Source organism: Lycorma delicatula, chromosome 1 (genome assembly GCF_047948215.1).
Source record: "Lycorma delicatula isolate Av1 chromosome 1, ASM4794821v1, whole genome shotgun sequence".
Lineage (NCBI taxonomy): Eukaryota > Metazoa > Arthropoda > Insecta > Hemiptera > Fulgoridae > Lycorma > Lycorma delicatula.
In genome coordinates, this window is record NC_134455.1 from 334,078,524 (window position 1) to 334,101,658 (window position 23,135).

The 23,135-nt window shown below is 29.1% G+C and overlaps 1 protein-coding gene across 2 annotated transcripts in view; it reads right to left on the bottom strand.

The window, feature by feature from the left end:
- Positions 1 to 23,135, bottom strand: part of LOC142334282 (dopamine receptor 1-like) — a 93,755-nt gene that overhangs the window by 70,129 nt on the left and 491 nt on the right. Inside the window, exon 1 of one of the 2 annotated variants that reach the window (XM_075382196.1) lies at positions 5,246 to 5,323. The exons of the other annotated variant lie outside the window; for it this stretch is intronic. Coding sequence (XP_075238311.1) covers positions 5,246 to 5,284 — 39 coding nt within the window. The 5' untranslated portion in view covers positions 5,285 to 5,323. Of the gene's footprint in view, positions 1 to 5,245; positions 5,324 to 23,135 lie in introns of those variants that run through there. 2 annotated transcript variants of the gene reach the window in all.

The window sequence follows — 23,135 nt, forward strand, 5'->3', positions numbered from 1 at the left end:
TCACTTTTCAAACATATTTTTCAGAAGTGAGTAATAACTCTAGCTCATATTTCAGCTTAATTTGTTTTCCTAACTATGCATTATGAAACAAATTTTCTTTCAAATTCTAACTCTTTTATTCTATTACAAATATTATCGAAGTGAGCTCAAATTAAAAGTTCAGATAGGTAGATTAGTAAAGATTAAGCAAAATTGGTTTTGGTAAAATAAATAAATAAAAAGTTCAAATTAAGGTTATGTTGTATTAATAAATAGGTTTTTCTTGAGTTTTCTTACGACGGATTCGATCGCATTGTGAGATCTCTTTTTTACCGACTTTTCCAAAAAAGAAAGGTACTCTGTTACGTTCGGTCACATGATGAGAAAGTGAGGGTTGAAAATGAACTTACTTTACGTTTCAATGTATAAGAAGTACGAAAATACTATTTAATAAAAATCGGGTTTCCTTTATATATAGGCCTATCTATAAATATTTGAGGCTCGAAAATCTCCAAAACTACTAGAAAAATTTCATTGAAATTTAAATACGCTATAGTAGTATATCTGAAATTGAGCATGTGAAAATTTAATGAAGATTGGTTGAGTCGTTCTTGAGTTACGGTAAATTTAAGGTAAAAAAAAAGTTGAGGTTATGTTGATTAGTGGTACACTTTTCATGCGCTCTTACGGAGTGTCACAGTGGCAAGTGAATTGAAACTTGTTTTTCTTTTCTATTGTAGAGCTTTCTGGCGTAACCTATCTTTTTTTTGTAAAATTTTAAATTAAAATGATTTGTTACTTTTTCAAAAGGAAACAGAATAAAATAATGAAAAGTCGGTCTTATTGCGCACAGCTGCGTAAGAATTTTTATTATTTATTTTCTGATTATTTTATTTTAATATCTCAGCAATGAATAAGCCAAATTTTTTGTGTAACCACTGATTGACTTTGGAATTCCAAGGCTATCTTTTAAAATAATAAAAATCGTAAAAAAGCTATTTTCGCAATAAATATTGGATCTGAAAAAAACGGCAATTTTTAACGGTTTTTCGGTAATGAAATTCAACGTTTAAGGGCTTGAATTATACGAACTGCAAATGCCTACAACTTTTATTTAGAACATTTTCGCCTAGAAAGTTTACTTTGGCCTACAAAATTGAAAAATCGATTTTCACTACATTTGAACGGCCGCCATTTTGTCCAGTTAGCGAAATTCTTTCCAGTCATATGTAAACAAATTATTTTTACCCTAATCTACAATCCTATGTACTGCCCTAAACTCTACTAACTTTTTAACAAAAAAATCCCTAGTGACTGGACTATATCCATGAAATCGTCTCTAACAGTTAGAGATAACAAGGTCAATTCTTCTTGCAGGTCTTCAGATCTTATCAAGGGACATTTAATATTGTAATTTTATTCGACTTCATTAAGGGGATACTTTGTGAGTGAGTGACTGGATACTCCTCGGTCAGATATTATCAGGTAACACTTTGGATTCAAATTACAAACATCTTATATTGTTTATTACTTGTGTGAAAGATGAAAAAACATACTTCATTAAGACGGATTTACACCGAGCCGGATAACCAAATATTTATATCTCATCGGTTTAACTTGAAAAATCATTAAAGTTTGGATCGTATCCTTTTAATTGTTAAGGATTCTTAACCTCAATTTTAATATCATCGGTTATATCTGACTTGATCTTATCTCAGAATTTTAACAGTTTTATTTTAAAAAGTATCTTTTTTAAGATAATTAGATTTAAAAATTCGCATAAAATAAGAGAATTTATATATTAATATTCATTGAAAATTCTATTAAATAATTTGTTGTTAAATTAAGCGATTAAATTCAAAGAATTAGCACAACTGTGCTAATTCTTTGAATTTGTATGTTTTAAGATTATATTTAAAAATGCATGGATTTTGTGATTTATTTATAGTTACTCGAGAATATAGAATCAATAAGCCGAAAAACAGATTGATTTTTAGTAATTATGATAGACATCAGGCTCCTCTATTTTTATAACAAAATTTAAAAAACTTTATTTCCATATTTTACATACAAATTGATTACGTATATGCAAATTACCTTAACTCTACTGCTTGTGTAATTGAAAAAATTGTATTCTATACGTCGGCGAGTAAATTATTCGATCCATTCTCATCATTACACTCGTCGTAACTTTAAATTTATTCTTAAATATACTCGTACTTAACGATCTCTATCACACTGATGTCCTATCCTGTTTCCCACGATCATCCACCTCGAGATAAGTGAATATGATAGCAAAACGGAACTTTTGTCTTCTCTGAACAGAAAGGCTAAAAGAATGTAAAAAAGTATTTGATATTAAGGAAAGTAATAAAATATCTGTCTTTTAACATTCAAATTTGGTTAAAACGTTTTCATTGGATTAACATGATCAAAACAACGTAAATACAATTGGGAATTTTTTCTAAATTTCATTTGCAGATACTATCTGAAAATATCCCTCTTAAAAAAAAGTATTTTCTTAGAAGAGTCAAAAACTTATTATCTAAAAAATATTGTGGTGTAAACAGTATGGAAACAGAACGTAACTTTCTAAAAGCTTATCAATGGCAAGAAAAACGTAACCGAACACGGATATCCTTGAACGTTGTAGAAAAGTCTCAACCACCCGGAGAAAATTGAAAGCGATAAAGTTAAACGTATTAGTTTAATACATTTATCTCTCTGCAACGTATAATTTTTTTTCAGAATATAATAAGAAATAAAATTACAATAAATTCTTAGGTTTCCTGAACGAAATAACAATAGTCATGCCTGAGTACACCATCTATCTTGCTAACAGTCTCTCTCATTTTTATTGTATTGCAAGGTTATTCGTCGCCCACTATAAATATTCTAAATATTAGACTTGGATAAAACCGTTTATTTATTGTTTGGATCTTCTTTCTATTAGCCCGCCAGCCATTATCTGGACAAGTTTGATTTTACTGTAAAATCAAATAATTAATTAATTACGGATTTAATAATTTTTTAATTCCAGTTTTCTTACTGAAATATTTACTTTACCAATAACTTTTAAAATATTTCACATCAATTTATAGAATACTTTACTAACACTGTCAGTATTTAATTTCGCTCAGTCTTTTACGCTCGATATACTCGTTAACTATATATAACTATTGCAGGTGGTAAAATGAGGATGAAGAAATTATTATTATTCTACGAAAGGGCTTTTATTTATTCTACGTAACACGGCTGTGAGCTAAAACGAACTCGAGATAATTTTTTCATTCTTCAAAAAGTACAACCGCTGCCATTATGTAGAATGTAGATAAAAATAATCGGCTTTAGTAAAGGAACTTGGCTGAAAGGAATAAATTTATTCGCTTTTAAAATTTAAATATTTTTATATGTTTGGACTCAGATAAATACAATGTAAGCTCTCTGTGATAATGAATTAAAAATGAGTCGATAGGCGGTCAGCGACTGGGGAAATGTTTTTCGAGAGGTTTCTGCTAACTTTTTAGTACTGAAATTCTATAACTGTAGAAAGTTTAGGAATTTTTATAGAAATTCACCAGTCGTTTGTAAATCGCTGTAAGCAAAGTTTCGGGTGCTTATATTCGCAAAAATAGGTTTTCGGAGATATATGTCGGAATACAAGGAGTTTTTGTGTTCTGTATCCGACCTAACAACTAAAAATTTGATTGAATTATTCAAAACATGCGCCCGGGAGAACTAAATAAACAGATATATGAGCAAGTTACTTATACTTCTGATTGGTCGCAATCAAATTTATTAGATCTTTAATCGTTCAGTAAGTTTGGTCGATCTTAACACAGGAGCTCGTATAAATCGATACAGTCAACATCGGCGAGTTTAAAATCTAAAAATGGGGTAATTCACCTCAAAATTATCGGTTCGAATCTTGAGAGTCTATGAGGAGCTTGTTGGTGCGTTTGGTCATATATTAATTAATTCAGTTTCCAAACATCTATAATCGGTTGTTGCGTACAGGATTTAGAATCGATTATTTTGGGCAGTGTATATAATATAAAGTATGAATGAAAATAGTGCAGTGTATTTGAACGGTAGTGAACTCGTATGTAGTGTACGTATCGTATTCTATTGTGATATAATGTATAAAGAAGGTTATTTATCATTTTTATGACCTGTTCAGCTGATGGAGGGATAATGAAGACTATTCGTTTGGAATATGGTAGTGTGTAATTCGGACGTTTTCTGTGTTTAATGAACTCATTACCGCCCGAGTAGAAGTACAATGTACAACTGCTGCTACTCTTCTCCTCCACAGATTTGAAGTGGACATTTATAATCCACTGACGCTGATGGGTTATTAATAAAATATTTCAAAACTTTTAGCAACGAATAAACTCCTCCGACATATCTTTTTTGGATAGGATTTTTTTTGTTATCGTTAAGAAAACTTCAAATTACTGCAGCTGTAAGTTTATTGAAAAGGACGTCTTAGTATATGCCGCTATCTAAAGCTAGCAGTTCAGACGAATGACCTACTACTGAATTAATCACTTGAAAATCGAATTAAATAATATATAGATATAATGACTCAATAGGCGAGTACTTAAAAAAACCCCGAAATATATATAAATAAGTAGTTGAACAAATTTAATAATAAATTTCGTAAAATTAAGAATGCATTTATAGTTTACTAGGAAGTTAGAACATGCATAATAAAACTGTAGCTAAAACACTAGTGAAGAACCACGCTGGCGTACAAAAATAACGGCGTTGTAATAGTTTTCTTCTACCGTGAGCACGCCGACGACTTGAAAATATGTCGAAAAATTAAAATGTTTCAGCTTAAGTTGTTCAAAATTTAAATTTCTTGTTTTTATTTAAATGGTATTCAAGCGAGAGTAGTAAAAAACAATTCTGACTTAGAAAGAAGTAACGGCCCACCAATACATTTTATGTTACAAAGCCGAAGTTTGAATCAGGACTGAGACCAAGTCAACATTCGAGTTTTATGTAGAACCGGTTGATAGTTTAGGAATGATGTCATAAGCACAGTTAGAAGACGTTCATTATTATTCTTATAGAGTATTATAAATAATAAAAAGATTTTATAAACGTTAATATATTCAGTGAAATATTACATATCGCTTTTAAATTAGTTTAAATTATAATTATAATAATAAATTCGGTTATAAAAAAATAATTATATTATTTAATTAAACAAAGAAGGTTTAGGCTATTTAAAAAAGGAATGTTAATTTAAACTCACCGTCGCTAGAAAAGAACCGCGTTCCTTAGGTCGAATCATCGTTGTCAGATCGTTTCCGGTATCTGTGGTAGTGAAAATTCCAACTTATGAATACAGAAATATGGCCATGTGATAATCTTAACCCATTTTAACTGTTAAACAAGAACATGAATAGTCGAAGAATTATTTCAATTACTTAAAACTGAAAGGAAATATCTTTTATAAAATCCGTAGCGTTCCTTCATGAAAAGGAGAATTTCACGTAAAAGATTAAGGAAAGTAAATAATCAAATCGTTACATCCAGTGGGAGGGGATTATAGTCACCTACGTACAGATTTGAATCCGAAGTAGTTTTATCTTAGTCGTTTCCAAATAAATCTGCATTTCCCGATCGCTTAAAGCATAACGTTGACATGTGTTGTCAAAATTCTGTTCGGCTTTAGTTAAATTACGTATACCTTGTTTATCAATGACATAAATCAATAAATGCCAGACGTTTCGAATAATGCTTGCCACGCATCCCTAATGGCGTTTCTCTTAAAAATCGTCCGAAAGAATTTTCAAGAGTTCTTATTGAGCATATTCCTCAAACATCATCTTTATCATACCACGGTTAATTTATATCCGATTATTAAAATTATTAACTTGTTTTCCTGTAAATTTGTTCATGTTATATTATTATTAAATACTCTTATAATCATCGTTTTTCCTTTGAAAAAATTATCAAGGCTTTGATAAGTTTTTACATTGATGAACGAAAAAGTAAAAATAATATCAGTTGACTGCACTCTACTATTACTCTTTTTACGACAGACGATATATACTGTATGCTATTATTCATGCTACGTCATCATATAATAAGTAAGTATTATCTTAAACAGGCAACGATACCGAGTAGACCTAACGTTTTTGTCGTTATAAGACAATTGTTGGTAGAAAGACATATATTATTTATTACGCAGTTCATTCTGGTGGTAGCCGGTGGTTGCAATTTTTGAAAACTAACTGACGAACTTAATAAATTATTTAATCTAGCGGTCTGGAATTATAAACCTTGTAGGCATTTTACTAAAAATCATAATTATTTATAACTGAACAAAATTTTAAAGAATAATGATAAAATATTCAGTTTAAGTATTTCAGAATTATCTTAACAGTTATTTAAAAGCATAATTTAGCATTTTGTAGTAAAACAACAATAGGTAAAATTTATAATTATCTAATGTTTTGTTCTTGAGTTAGTGCAAGTTCGTGAATACTAATGAGTTTATAATATAAATTAATGTTTAAAACGCGTTTTCAGCTGATAATTCCCCGCTGACTAGCAAGTCATTATCGATTCATTAGTTTAACGGATTGTATTCATTGCCTAAGTTATTAATTTTGTCCTTATTTGCTGAGTCAACAATCTTAAGTGTTCTTAAGCGAGTAATTAATTAAATAATAGACTGTTTGAAAAATAAGAATGTTGTTATTATTACTATTATTTGTTTATTTTTTAACATTGATTATTTTTATGATAATATATAAGTTCATTCGATATGGTCAGTTAAATAAAAGTGTCAAAATATAAATTAACCTTATTTCACAGTTTCTGAAGGAGCCGTTCACAAATATTTCATTTTCTTACGATACTCGCAGATTTGTAAGATTAAACCGTATTAACAGTATAATTAAAGATTATTAAAAAACATTTGTTGAAAAGTATTGAAATTTTCGAAAAGAAAAAATATTTATTTAAGTTTTTAAATAGCGATTCCTATTGAAATCTGAACTTTTTGAATGTATAACTATGCTAATCGGTAAATGTTTAAAATTCATGAATTTCTGTTTAACTTAGAATTAAAACAATAATACAGAATTCTTATAATCTTCAGTTAATTAGATAAAATTCTTAATCTAGTACCGATTCGATTTAGCAGACATCAAATATCCTACTGGCAATGACGATAAAGAATTTACTGACACTATTCTAATACTCGAGTTCAGAGTATAATGTGCGTCGGTTATTAGAAAGCTTGATTTCCTACATTAATCTTACATTTTTAGCTGTCATTCAGTTTAACAAAACCTGAATAAATTCTCTGGCTGGAAATAGATTGATTCACTCCTAATCTCCCCGATTAGTGCTATAAACCCAGCGTTTGGCAAAAGCCAACTCTAGACATCAATCTTATAGTGATCGGCGTGTCTTTACTTAGGATAGAAGCAACGCATTATGTAACAGAAATTTATCTAATATCCAGCCGAGCAAGATTTCCATGTCAAAATAAAATTTATTTCTTTTGAGCTATTAAAGAACCATCCAGTTATTGGCTTAGGTTTCTTAAGGAAAGTCCTGACGATCTTCAGACTTGTGTGTAAATGGATGCATTCAACTAAGCTATAAACCGTTAGATTAGATCGTTGCTGGAAGATCTTAAACGCAAGTCATTCTGTAAAATTTTATCATTTATTAATGTCTAGGACTATCCTGTGAAGAACCCTCACAGCCTAAATATATTTTGTCAGTTTATTCAGAGCCTGTAAGAGAACATTCAATCAGTTTGTTTATTAGGGTTAAGAGATTAGAGTTCTCAAGAAATGCGTGGTGTATTGGAGTTGCTTAGACTCGGATGATTAGTTTTTGCTTTTCAGGCTGGAGGTAGTCAGTTAAAGATCTGTAAACCTAAAATCTATATACGTCAAAGTATTACTGCTCCGCAAACCTCTCTTTTGGGTACCGTACTGTTATCAGGTACCAATCAATAGCTTATTCTGACTGATGATCTAGAGATGATAATACGTAACAAAATACCGTCAATAGGAGCAAGGAGGAGGGCACTGCCTGCTGACTCGAATCCACAAATTTCTATTAGATATCTATAAAATTTTTCGGATAAAAAAAATCTGATGTGGGCACCACATAACTTCCTTGTACGCCTATTAAATTACATACACATATTTGTTAAAATGAAAAGTACAAAAAAAAATTTATTTCATTAATAACTTCTGATATTTTTTCATTTTTTTTAATGGTTATTACTGAATTATTATTTATCGTAATTTTTTTTTACAATCAGAGGTTAATAGTAATTAATAAATGAATATGTTTAAATTAAAAAAAAACGTTAATAAAAAAAAAGAAGATGATGTCTGATTCAAATCGATGTGCCTTCCCCTTGATCCCAATATTTCATTAATTAAAATTTTATTTGGGTATAACTCTGGAACTATTGAAAATAAGTATCACTTTTAATAAAAAGTCCAAAATCCAATTTTTTTGAATTTTTGGTTTTTTGGACACTTTTGGTTCAGTCGATTGTAATCAAAAGGGGAGGTGCACAACTAGATGTTACTACAGTCCTAAATCCAATACTTCAACATCTTACGCCTAATCGTTTTTGAGTTATGCGAGATACATACGTATGTACGTTCATACATACATACATATGTACGTACAGACGTCACTCCGAAACTAGTCAAAAAGGATTCAGGGATGGTCAAAATGGAAATTTCCCTTATAATATGAAAATCGAAATTTTTCGCGATCACAATACTTCCTTCGTACAAGGAAGTAGAAACCGAAATTAATAGTCGGTGGATGCGCGTACAAGAAAAAAGATGTAACAAATAGGTTAAATTAATAGCCTTCACCTTATCTTTTTAAAGTGTTTTTAGGTCCTATTATCTTTAACCACGCAAGCTACTGAATAACTGTTATCTCTTCTAACAAAATTCAAAAGATTCTGGAAATCTTTTGATCTTATTCTTTAGTTTGACTCAGACCTTACACTTCGCTTTATTTTAACGCCACGTACATTCTAATATACACATGTACAAATTTTAGTTGTTAAATGGATTTATTTTTTATTTCATAAATTTATTAATTGTTAGTTTTTTATCACAAATATTTTTCTATTAAAGATTATTAAACAATTGAAAAAAATAACTAGCCAAATATTTAATTTTAGAGGGTAGAAAAGTCAGATGGGTTATTCTTACATTTGTAAATAATTCTTGTTTTTTTTTTGTTGTTGTTGTTGTTGTATTTGGTGTAGTTGTTGTTGCAGTAGTAGTAGTTGCTCTTGTTACTTCCTTGTACGAAAAGTACGTATTATAATCGTGAAAAATTTCGGTTTTCAGTTTTCAACGGAAATATCCGGTTTGACTAGCCCTGAATCCATTTTGACTAATTTCGGCGTGACGTCTGTGCGTAGGAATGTATGTATGTACGTATGTATCTCGCATAACTCAAAAACGATTAGGCGTAGGATGTTGAAGTATTGGATTTAGGACTGTTGTATCATCTAGTTGTGCACCTCCCCTTTTGATTGCAATCGACTGGACCAAAAATGTCCAAAAAAGCCCAAAATCCAAAACTTTTCGACTTTTATTAACTACAGTAATAAGCCCTCATTGAGAGCTTTTTAACGGTATATCATAAGTGGTACTTATTTTCATTGGTACCAGAGTAATATGAAAATAAAATGTTAATTAATGAAATATTTGGATCGTAAAGGGGAAGGCACAGCAGTTTGAATCCGACTTTATTTCCTTTTTTTTTTTACTTTTTTATTGTTAATTTAAATATATTGATTAACCTCTAATAGTAAAGAAATGTGTATATGTAATTTATAGGCGTACAAGGAAGTCATGTGATGTCCACATCAGATTTTTATTATAGTAAACATGATTTAGCATCATGAAACAAAAAAAAAAAAAACTCTGATTTTTTTTTAACCTATACAATGAGCTAAATAATTCCATTTTATACACGCAAATTATGCGACGAATTATAATCATTCCTATTTTATTTAATTTATGTTTTTATCTTTTCTCATTTTTTTAACCATTTTTTTTTGTATTAATAGGTTATTTAGTGGTCGTTTTGGGCAGATAAAAACGAGTTTATAAAAGTCGAAAGACTGAAAGGGTAGATTCAAAATGATTTTTATGAAAATAATTTTACTTCAACAAAAATTTTTTAAAGCCATTTTATTTTGTTTTAAAATTATTTTTACAGCAAATTTTGCATTAAACGAAAGAACTCTTAATTCGAATAATCAAGCGAATGATCCCTCAGTAAAAATTAAAGATTATCTGAGGTGAATAAAATTTTACGTTTCTGTGAAACCAATCTAAAATCTTGTTTGCTTTATTTCATCCTAAACATTTTTCCTAATCTTCATTTATTATAACGGAATGAAAAGTGAAAATTCTACTTAGAAGAGATTAACCACAACCTCAAAATTTAAATAATTTCTACTAACAATTTTATTTTACTTATTACGTTGAAATGTTTTGGTAAATTGAATCACAGGTTTATAAAAAACAATATAAAATTTCCTACCAAAGTTATGAAAAATTTTTTATACTTGGGTTTCTATTAAGATTTCTTAGTAAAGTGCATTCTGAGTTGTAATTTTCAAAGAAAAACTACTTTTCTGTAAAAAGAGAAGAATCTCTCTGAAAATATTTTCAGTCAAGACAGTGTTCTCTTTTATCAAGAAAAAATTAATTTCACCCTGCAAGCCTCGTTACTATCTATATGACTGTTCTTTGGCGATGTTTGGACGTTTAGAAAGAAATAATTGTCATAAATTAAGATAATAATGAGCTCATTTGCTTCGGCTTTGTATAAAAACAAATACGTCAAGAAAAAATAAGCTGAGAAATTACAAACTTGAATTTTATACAAGCAAATGATTATTTATATATATATTTTATTACAGTGAAATACAAACATCGTTAATCGATTTTAATTATGACAATAACTTCTGTAAAATATGTTTTTCTAGTTACATTTAAATCTTTTTAAATTATTTAAGATTAGGCTACTATAAAACACACACAACACACACACACACAATTTTGTTTTTATGAATACGCATTCTTAATCTATAAATAATATAATTCTGTGAAAATTTATTATTTACTACAGTGTATACTTCGATGGAAAAACTGGTCTTGGGCTCACAAACATAGATTTAGAACAAATTTACCATAAAGGAATATTTATTCTATGATTCAGGTGTTACATCTTAATAAAGTCCCTTTATATGGTCTGAACTTAGAGTTTATTCAACTGTACTTATTCATGTTAAATCCTAATCATTTGTATCACAAAATTCAATGCTTAATTTTTAAATAAATCATTGGGCGCAAGTACAAATATATCTAGTTATTAATTATCTCCTGGAATGTTCCTCTCTTTTAATTAATCTTATTCTAATTGAAATTTTTTGGTTATTGACTATTAACCGTAAAACGAAATAAAATTGTCGTTAGAGTTAAACAATAACTGATAGTGATAAAATTTGAAAATATATTAAAAATACGATATAGTCTGAACTCAAATATTTATGAGCACCCCTAAAATATTAATACCAAATTTGAAAATAGGAAATTTTTTATCAGAACTTTCTTCGACTTAATTTGCCACAGATTGTGTGACGACCTACACACTGCAGCTTTAACCTAAAACAGTTTGCGTAATTCAGTAATAAACAACCCGTTATATAATTAAGTCTGTTTTATGGAAGCGATTTTTACATTTGTTGAACAATGAAATTTTATAATAACTGTATATACCCTATGTTTTTACAGCGAAGGCTTTGCTGAATTATTTCGATAGACGAACATTATTTTGTGTTACCAGTATGACAAAATGTAATGATTGTAAAATAAAAATAAAGAAAAGAAAAAACAGTCACTGTTGTTTGGTTCGTATAATCTGGCTTGCATTTTTCACTGTGTATTTTGTTTGATTTAGAATATTTTATGTTCAGCTTTGAAAATAACATAAAAATCATTTCCAAAAATGTTCGCAGTATTGCTTAATTGCTGCTTCATATTTACTTGTGTAAAAGAATCAAGCTCCTATTACATGGTGTGCTTTTATTATTTCTGGATTTCATGTAATTATTTTAATTAATTTTAATAAAGAAAAAAATATTAAAAATATAGTAAAAAAATTGCAAGCTTGTTTAAAAAACATCTATTTTCATTGAAAAAAAGGTGTAAAAAAAGTTGTTTTACTTCATTTCTGATGAGAAAAAGGGGTGGACATTTTTTTTAACAATCTCTTTAACAAATTTAAATCTTTGAAAAAATCACTTAAAAGGAATAATACTTTTTTTCATCTGACTTATTTTTGTTATTTTACATCAATAATTGACTGGGTAGAATTTTTTTGCATATACGAGTATGTTTCCCTCCTCCTTCTCCTCCTTCTGTTAAAATAACTACTAATTCATTCTCGATTTTCCGTTGTAACGAGATAAGAAATGAAAATGATTTAATTTAGTTTTGACCTTTTTAATTCTTATAAAACAAACTTGATCAACATGAAAGTAGTAAAAAGTACATTATTATGAAAGATTATTATTATTATTTGTTAAAGTGGAAAAGATTTCTTTTCCAAAAAATTATGTTTCAACGAAAATGTGAATCCAAATTTTTTTATGGCTGATGACGATCGAAATAAAAGAGTAAGAATTTGATGTGAAACTTCACACACTTATGAAGATATCGTATATTAAAATAAGTTATATAAATAGTAAAGGAGTATAATACGCTAACCTGACTCGGTACAACGTCATATAGACCGCTGGATCTATGAAATCGAAGGGCAATGCTCCTCTTATTGAGGTCTGTTTTTTAACCAGACACTTTAAACATTTTTTTAACCAGTTAAAAATTCTTTTGTGGTATTATTTTAAAGCAAAAGTTTTGTTCTTCTTCATAATATTTCATAAAGTTTACGTTTTTTGTTTAAATATTTAAAAAAATTAGTTAATTTTTATTATACCATTTTTAGCTATTTTACTTACGTCTCTTACTCTCTTCATTCAAAGCCATCATAAAAAAGAAAGTACAGAAATCTAAGAGCTTTCTATTCTTAATTTTGAATAAAATATAAAAACATTTCACTAAAATTAATAGTTTTTAACAGACAACTGCTTGCCTTTTTTCTTTTTTTTTAAATTTTAAAAGTAGGCTGTTCACGTACGTGCTCTTGATCTTAACATCGTTTGAAATAATGCTCAATTCACCACCACGTCTTGATATAATTTTTAGTAATCTGGATATATTTTCTATAAAATACCTAAAGTTTTCGGCTTAGCATTTGTTTAAATAACTGTTGGAAAAGATTATTATTAAAAAAAAAAAAACAAATAAATTGTTTTTCTTAATTTCGTACGTAAGATACTTTTTTATTTTTACGTGTATATAAATAAATAAATAAAGAAATGAATAAATAAATATATATATATATATATATATATATAATTTTATTAATTTACTAGATTATTTATATTATATACTAGCTGACCCGGTAATGCTTCGCCATTGCTTATATATATATATATATATATATATATATATATATATATCAACACAAATGAAAGTTTGATAAAACATTAAAAAAACTGAACATTACGGAAATCACATAATTCAATCTTTCATTTATTCCTTTTCCTCTTTTCACCCTTTTCCCTTTTCCCCTTTCTCACATTTACTCCAATCCCTTTTCCCTTTTTCCAGTTTTCAATTTCCCGTATTCCCTCTTTTATCTTTTCCCTTTTCCTGTATTTACCTTTTTTATTTTCCCCTTTTTCCATTTTTCCCTATTTCCCTTTTTTATTTTTTCCCTTTCTCCCTTTTTCCCGCGGGTAAATCTGTCAAGTAGTTTTTTAGTCTGTAGCGGACATACATACGAACATTGCCTTTTTTATATGTAGAAGAAAGTCTGTTCGTATATTTGTTTGTTGTTTCGTAAATATCTCGACACCGGCGCCACCTAACGGGTCCAAATTAATTCAGAAACTTTCGCGGGCGTGCGCACAACTCATCTAAGTTTCAAAGTGGCAAACGGGGTAATAGCATAAGAACGCATACGAAACAAACAGACGAACAAACAAACATTCATTTTGTACATATATAAGATAACATTAAATAGATGTAATAAATTTTATAAACACGTAAAATGAAAAAAAAAAAATATTTGATTTTTTAAATATTCTAATAATTCGTTGTATTCGGTTATATTAATCAATTTTAATTGTTACTAACGAATATAAAAGTAAATTAGTAAATTTATTAACCTGTTACAAAACGAAGAAGTTTCTGTTTTAAAAGCTTTATCTATTCGAAAATTTAAGATAAATAATTTTTGACGGAAGTAAAAACAATGTATAATTTAAAACTTCACATGTCGGTATGTCATATAATGATTTAACATATGGTTTAACATATAGTAATAAAAAAATGCTATAAATAAAAAACATATACGAATAAAAATTCAGTAAGTATAAATGTCGTTTTTATGGAAAAGCGGTACCCTTCAAAATATTACAAAAATCTCTTCACTTACAAAATGAAATAAGGATAAATTTCTTAACCGCTTTTTTCACCTTTAATAAGGAGTTTTAAATACGGAAAAATTTTCACGCAACTCATATTTTTCCTTACTGTATTTATTTTACCTGTAAAATGGCTTGTCTGTAAACCAAAAACATGGATTGCTATAAATGGTTTACCTATAAAGGTTTGTAGCCATTAACAACTTCAGAATGTTTTATTACTTTGAGATTTTGATTGTAGTTGTCAAATGACAAACGCAGGTGTAACATACACGAAAAGGTTGCATGTTCAAGGTGAGTGCTTTGTTTAGAAATGAATGGTCTACCGAAAAATAGTGGGAGTGTAAATAAAAACTTCGGTAGGAGGTCTAATTTTTACTTAGATGAAAGGGTAATTAAGTAACTTCTATTAGAGTACGACGTACGACAGGAGATTTGGTGACCCGTTATGGATAATAAAGAGGGGTAAAACTGATATGGAAATTCGAGATAAGTCGATGAAAATTTTAATTTATTTTTGGGCCACTACAGTCACAGAGCGGCTCTTCGTATTTAACTTAGGATTTTCGCGAAAAAATTTATCTATTGATCGTCTTGAGCATACTTTACAACCCTCTTCCATTGCACTTTATTTACTTTATTAAGCTTTCGTTCCAGATGTAATATTCATATTCAACATGGTTTTTGTTTTTAAACAGTTTTACAAAATTTTTAATGCGGTTTTTGACTCAACTTCCGTCAAATGAATTTATTTTGAAAGTGGTTTTTTAACATTAGTAGTTTAAATTGATATAAACATCGAGTAATTTTGGTAGTGGTTTTAGGCGATCATGTTTTCTGTTTATTCGTAGACAGTAGTTTGGACAAAACAGAATTCAAACATCAACATGTTGACAACTGCTAGGCATCAAAATTTTATTTTTAATTTATTAAAAACTAACAATTTAATAAAATTTTGTGTCAAATAAATTTATGATGTAAGTACTGACAAGGTGAATAATAAAGCGAAATAAGTTAAAGAAGTTATTTTTAAGATTTTTACTTTTTATTTTATAAATGATCTTTTCGCACGACTTTTCTTTAGTCGTGCGAAAAGCGTGAGTTATTTTTGACTCTAGAGATCATTATGTTTTAATTTAAATGAAAACAGTTTTAAAAGTAACTCTATAATTTAGGCATTTAAAACTAAATATCCGAACAAAAGTGATAATAAAAATTACTATATTTAAACTGATATTTTTATAAGACAATTAATTATAAAGAACCTGAAAAAATATTTAATTAAAGTCAAACCAAAGAGAAGAAAGATGGAAAGATACGGTACAAACTAGTTCCAAAATGGAAACATTGTATATAGGAACTACTGGGGAAGAGATACGATTGTCCAGAACAAGAATTTTGTCCTGAAGTTGAAGAGCAGTTGAAGCAAATCGTATCGCTACACTGCAAGGAAATATTCTTGTGCATGTTCCTGAGACTCATCAAATACCCAGCTGGTGTATAAATTTGGCCAGGTTTCAGCCACGACATCGTTTCTCCTTCCGATGATAGAATTTTTCATATTTATTATTATTTTTTTTTTTTTTGTGAAAACACAGGGTGGAAAAAAGAGAAAGAGAATTAGGCTTGGGTAACTCGGAGGAATCGTAATATAAAACATTTCAAACGAAGAAAAAAACAACATTCTGTAATGGAGACCAGGGGCAGAAAGTTTGTAGGAAGAGTGGAGCGTGAAGGAGTAGAAGGGTTTTGTAGCGCTGTAAAAGTATTAGTAGCCAATGTAAAGAAGACTGGATTAATATATATATTTTATTTTTTGTTTGAATTATCAGGGAATAGTGGACTTTTGTACGAGTAATGCAGATAGGAAACAAAAAGAAAGTTTTTCTACGTTCTCTGTAATTTTCATTAGTGAATTGAGCGTGTGAGATAAAAAGTAATTATTTAACAAATTACCAGGTTTTTTTAAAGACTAAACGTTATAGCAGCAGGGCAGGTGGAGGAGTGTTAATTATGATTAGAGATGAATTTTCCGGTAAAATTGTAGGGTAATCAGATGTCTTTAATGTTTAAATGTTAGCACTATATCGATTTAGTCTATAATAAATAGGAAAAAATTAAGAATATTTAATTGGATTGAATGATTGCCTTTTAAAAAAGGAAGATTTTTTTTCAATTCTATTCCATTTATTATTTATGGTTGGTGATTTAATTATAAAGGGGAATTGAGTCAAGTTTACAACACAGTGCTAGATTGTATCACTTTATATCCTTTTAGAACTTCGGTAGATTGTAAATATGCATTAATTCAGATTATACGTAGAATTCGAAACTGACAAACGAAATCATTTCTGGAAAAATATTAGAGAATAATTAGGTAGGGTTAAGAACCGCAGATTATTTTGATCGACGGGTAGGTACTTAAAATTTCAAACCTCGGGATCGGAATCTCATTTGATGTCAGATGTATATAAACATAAAACTAACAAATATAAGCTTGTTTCTTCAATACGAACGTTTAATGAAGCTTTTAGGTTACTGCATATGACACACCAAAATTTGGATCAGAATACACATTAGTGGAGATGTCCGAAGTAATTAACCAAGTGGAAAACGATAAAACCCTACTTGTAGATGTGCTTTAAAAATTTTTAAGGCCTCGCATCTTTATGGTTAAAATGCATGACAAGGATGTACAATTAAATATTTAATTTCAGAGGAATGGTTCGATATAAGTTTGTTATTCTTATATTAAAAAGGTTAATCGGATGATGATGATGATTCGCATAATTATAATAGTCTCCTTGATAATTACTACTGTGAAAATATTTACAACCCTAAGACCCAACAGGTTGATTTTATTGATGAAGATCAAACTATCTTGGCAAAATATCAAAAAATATTTACCAGAAAAAATGGGCTACTTAGATTATATTTTACTCTTTTTTAACGTATATCGATTTAGAAAACAGACAAAGGCCTATGAAAGTAATATTTTTGGTCTTTGAAGCCGCCATTGAATTCGTACCTAACTTGAAACTGGCTTAAGTTAAGAGGGTAGGGAGTTATCGCTGAATTGGTAAGAGTACTATGCTGAATTATGAACAACGTGCAAACTGAAAAATGGCGTCGGAGTAATATAGGAGAGAATGAACAAGGAAAGAAGTTTTACAGAACGTTTCAGCCAACATTAAATTTATTAATTTTTAAGTTTCAGATGTGGAGCGTGCTTTAGAAAAGAGGTACTTGTTTTTATACGGTATTCGTATTTGTCATTATTATGTTGAAATTGTATTATTTAGTTATCATTGCACTACAGTCTTATTACTTGTTTTACTTGAAGTATTTTGTTAAGCAATCTGTTAGTTCTGTTTTCTTTTTCCTGTTTAGCCTTCGGGAATTACCGTTCAGGTATTACTTCAAAGGATGAATGAGGATGATATGTATGAATATAAGTGAAGTGTAGTCTTATCTCAGGTTGACCGTTTCTGAGATGCATATTTAATTGAAACCCAGCCGCCAAAGAACACCGCTATCCAGGATCTGGTATTCAAATCCGTATAAAAATAACTACCTTTACTAGGAGTTAAACGCTGGAACTCTCGATTTCCAAATCAGCTGATTTGGGAAGATGTGTTCACCACTAGACCAACCCGGTGGGTTTGTTAGTATTTGTTAAAGGAGTAAATACTTTATTATTTTTTATGTATGTATTTGGAAGGAGCTGTATTTGTGTGGGGCAATGTCTCAATAACAATTGATAATAAATATGATTGATTTCATTAATAACAAATTAAAATAAAGTAATAAGTTGATACTTTGTCTGTGTTATTTAATTGTGACTTATACTGTCAAACCACAATTGAAATTAACACGTATTTTTTTTTTTAATCTGTATAAGTTTAAATAAACATAGGGGAAAATATTTTTGTTATAAAAGGTTTTGAAGACGGTTACAAAGTTGTTTATCCTTTATTGTTTCCTTCTAAACATAAATGTAATTTCTCAATTACGCTGTAAATTCAGCGTAATTCAGAAATTAATAAACCATCACAAAATACTGAAAGTATATTGTTTATTCTATATGAAGTGGAATCGAGTAAGCAGAAGTTTTTCTCGTTTTCGATATTTCTACAAATAGATAGACAATCGAACAACGATTACAAATGATTCTAAATCCATACCGATGAGGCACAAAAAACTTACTTATTTAATGATAAACAAGTTGAGAAGATGTTACATACAACCGCATTTTAATACATATAAAAGCAAGCAAAACAAGTACAGTCTTTATAAAATAACATTAACTAAATTAAACCGCTTCAAAACAAAATCAATAATCAACTAACAAAGATTAGTTTATCTAGCGAAGTAATACTTTAAGATATTGCTCGCGATTAGATTGACAGGACAAGTAGAAACGGCAAACAAGGGTCTTGTCAATAAAGACGACTATGTACACTTGTGACTTAAACAAAGAGGAAGATACACAAGGCTGTCATGTAAAGCTCAGGTTATCTCAATTTACCTAACTATTCAAATATAAGCAGGTAGACATCGCAGTAGATAATTAGCTGCTAATTTGTCCCTCCAGCTTCTTTGAAGTATAATTTATTTTGAAACGTGAACATAGTCATCTGCAGATTATTACATTTTTAATATGAACAGTTGAAATATACTGCCTGAGTGCTATATCAAGTAATAAGAAAAATACAAAAACTACAGAACGCTAACTGTTTTTTACTGAATACTTGAACGTTAATTCAATTTCGTTTGGCTTTTATTTATTTTATTAAAACTCACTTAATTACACTTCCGAATTAAAGTTTTATTTGGATCCATTATTCATTCAAAATATAACATACAAATATAATTCATTCAAAATAGTACGACAAATTCTTACAGCTTTTCGTTTAATGAAACTGAATACAATAGATCGTATAGTAGGTCTGAAATTAAGCAATTAAACGTCCAAATAAACAAAAAATTTGTGTATAAACATTTTAAATGTAATGTAATGCGCCTTGATCCAATTGCTACTAGTTTCTAGAACTGTTACAATAAGCCCTCTGATATGAGACAATTCACTATTGAAGATTTTTAAATCATTTCTAACAACAATCACACCGGAATTATTCGGGAAAGTGGGAAATGAAGTGGTTTCTTTTTTCAATGAGCTAAAGAAATTATTCTATATCACTATGCCAAGCTCCTCTCCTAAAAGGGGATGATGTTCAACCGTACAAGAATTGCCTTCACTCTATCCAGTACGAGTACTGATTAAATAACGAAATTCATTATGCTTAGAAAAAGCAAGTCAAGTGGTGGCTCTTATAACTCAGATGTTTTACATTTGAGAGATAACACAACAAAGATAATTACATATCGAGAGATAGTGTGTATGAACCACTTTAGATCGATCTATAAATATTTACATTGCTTCCACTCGATATTGAAATTGAACTGAACACCGTAAACTCGTTAGTTAAAAAAAAAAAAAAAAAAAATAGAATTGTTTCACATTAACGGATTAAACAATTTTTCTCCAGTTACAATGTCCACCTACAGAGAGACGTATAAAATACTTAACACTTGTTCTCTAAATTCAGATTAACCATAAAGACAATGTAATTTCATTTACTTATTTTTCCACGCTTGATTTCTATTAGATTTTCTGACATTGAAAAAATTCTAGTTTGTTAATTATTTTACTTCATTTTTAACTTTACATTACTTATTTTAACTTCATTTTGCCAAGGTTATATTTTCCACTTATTAAATTATATTTGTAAGAATAAATACTTGTGTTTTCACATCAAAACGGTTCAAATTATCTCTTTAACTGAGAAGTATTTCAAACATTAACAAAATTTTAAAAAAAGAGTTAATTAATACTGCACTTAAGTAAAATAAATGTACATTTTAAATTAATACAAACAATTTGATAAAAAAATTGCTAATTTCTTAATTAAAATTTATTGAACCACTAGTATAAATCTGTCCTAATTCTCATTTAATTTTCCCAAGCGACTGTTTCTTGGACTTACTACTATTTGCATGCTTTTATGCGGATTCTTCAATACACTCGTGCTAGGTAAGTTGAATGACAGAGGGTGTTGTAACAAAAGTAACATAAAAGATGTTGCGATTGACTCGATCACAGGCAAACTCTAAATTAATATCGCTTTTCGATACTCATCACGACTAAGAAAAGGTATAGTCACTAATGAGCTGTTCTAAAACCACTTTGCTCGTCCCAGAAAGATGTAAGTACTCATCTAAGTAGGTCTTCTTCTAACGAAAATTAGAAAATGTAGCTTCATTGTCTTTTTTATATCTGCCAGGTTTATCGACTGCAGTATCTAAAAAATTCATTTCCAAGCAACAACTTTGTCTTACAAGTTTGGCTACATCAGTGAGTTGCAATATATAATTGTGTTTTTTTTTTGAGACTTAAAACTTCTTTATTAGCGATGTTTTGGACGTCACACTGATCGTTTTTATAAATATATAAAACCTCAGAAATAGTCCATAAACTGCGGCTTTATTCATTCTTTACGTACAAGAATCTTATTTTAGTAACAGATTGCTATACCTAATCAACAAACTATTTATGTCATCCGATCTATTAGCAATCCTTTAAAACACATAAGTTTACTTTACGGTCTAATGTGATTGGTAGATCTTTACTGGGTCTCTTGAATAAATGTTGTGTACTGTTCTGTTTGAAGATTTAGTCTTCGCAATATACCATACTGGGTCTTTACTGGGTCTCTTGAATAAATGTTGTGTACTGTTCTGTTTGAAGATTTAGTCTTCGCAATATACCATAATTCTTTAAATGTCTTACTCGTTCTCAGTCAATTGGAAGCAGTATTTTGTATTTTTGTATTTATGTATTTATGTATTTATGTATTTTGTATTTGTATTTTACAATGAAATATAACTTTACAATATACATAATAATAAAAAAACAGCTTAAGACCATTGCTGTCCGTTTATATCAGTTTATCGTGTTTTAATTAAATAAATGAACATTGTAATTGAATTTAATAACATGAGAAACAAATTACACCCGTTTACCTTCTTCTACTAGAAACTTCTTGTTAGAAAGTACATTACTAGAGAAGAGAACGGATTTAATAAAATTTGTTAGAATAATATTACAGAAATTTTTCAAAATTTTTAAAAACTTGCTTTATACTGTGCAAAATTTCATCAATAGGCAATATCAGGAAGTATGTTAAATTATTACACCCGCATCCTTAATTTCTGTCCTTAATTTACACCCCATACGGGAAGATGTTTGCAAAAGTAATGGTGGATAATTGTATTGTCATCCGACTTTAGTAACTGTGCAAAATTTCATCAGTCGGAAATGTCAGGAGGTATGTTAAATTAAGGATGCAAAATATGAGGGCAAACAAGGAAAAAAAACATTGCGAGTTAAAGAAAAACAAGTAATAAATCATCAAAACTAAGTCACTATAGATACTATTAAATAATAAACTGAAGCAGTGTAGAATACTCAGGTTGTGTATATTTCAGGTAAAATTTTATCACTGAAAATTGAAACTCTTTAGGGAGATCGCCTGATTTTGTGAGCTATCAACATTTAGACGGATAGAACGGCATTTTAACACTCAATGCGCGGGTAGTAAATGGCATACCGTAACGGTGGAAGCTATTTTCATTTGTAATATCACCTTCGTAGTTAATATGGTTAGGGTTAAATAGACAAATGTCATTAAATATAAACTGGAAGAGAGTTTACTATCGGGAAGCCATCTGAAATATTGAATCTTGCACTGAAAATCTACTGGACTTCTTATATTTTGCGGTTTACTGAGACTACGGAAATCGAATATGTTAGTCAGTATAAAGACCTTAAGAAGAAAAGAAATGAAGCTCTCTGCCTGAGATTCGATCTACACTCCAAATATTAAAATTATTCATAATTAACCAGTATTCTATATTGAGCTATTTTTCATTAAAAAAAATGATATTAATAGAACTGTTTTGTGAAAAAATCATAGATCGTTGTTATCTTTAATAAATTTCCGTTATAGATAAACAATCACCGTTTCCTCAAGGCAGTTACTTCACTGTTAACGGTTCAGCATCACTTCTTACACGGAAAATCAAATAAAATTTATTATTATTTGTAATACTTATTATTAATTCACTTATTATAATAATACTTAATAATTATATCTATTAACTTATTTTAACTTGAAAGGAAACTGACCTCTCTTTATAGAATATTTTATTAGCAGAGAAGTCTGAAATCCAGTGAAATGAAAACTATAGGATCATATGTGGTTAGTTTGAGAATAGTTTGTGGTTAGTTTGGTTTTATAGTCTAATAATTATTAAAAATAAATTTATTTTCTTAGCTTAGCTCATCAAAATTAATCAAGTTTTTGGTGATTCATGAAATTCAAAGTTTTTTTGGTGATCCATAAAATTCTATCATTTCTTCCCCACTATTATTACTATTTGGAGAAAAAGAACTTAAAGTGCTTCGTTTAGTACTATTTTTCAGCAATTAGTTCCTAATGAC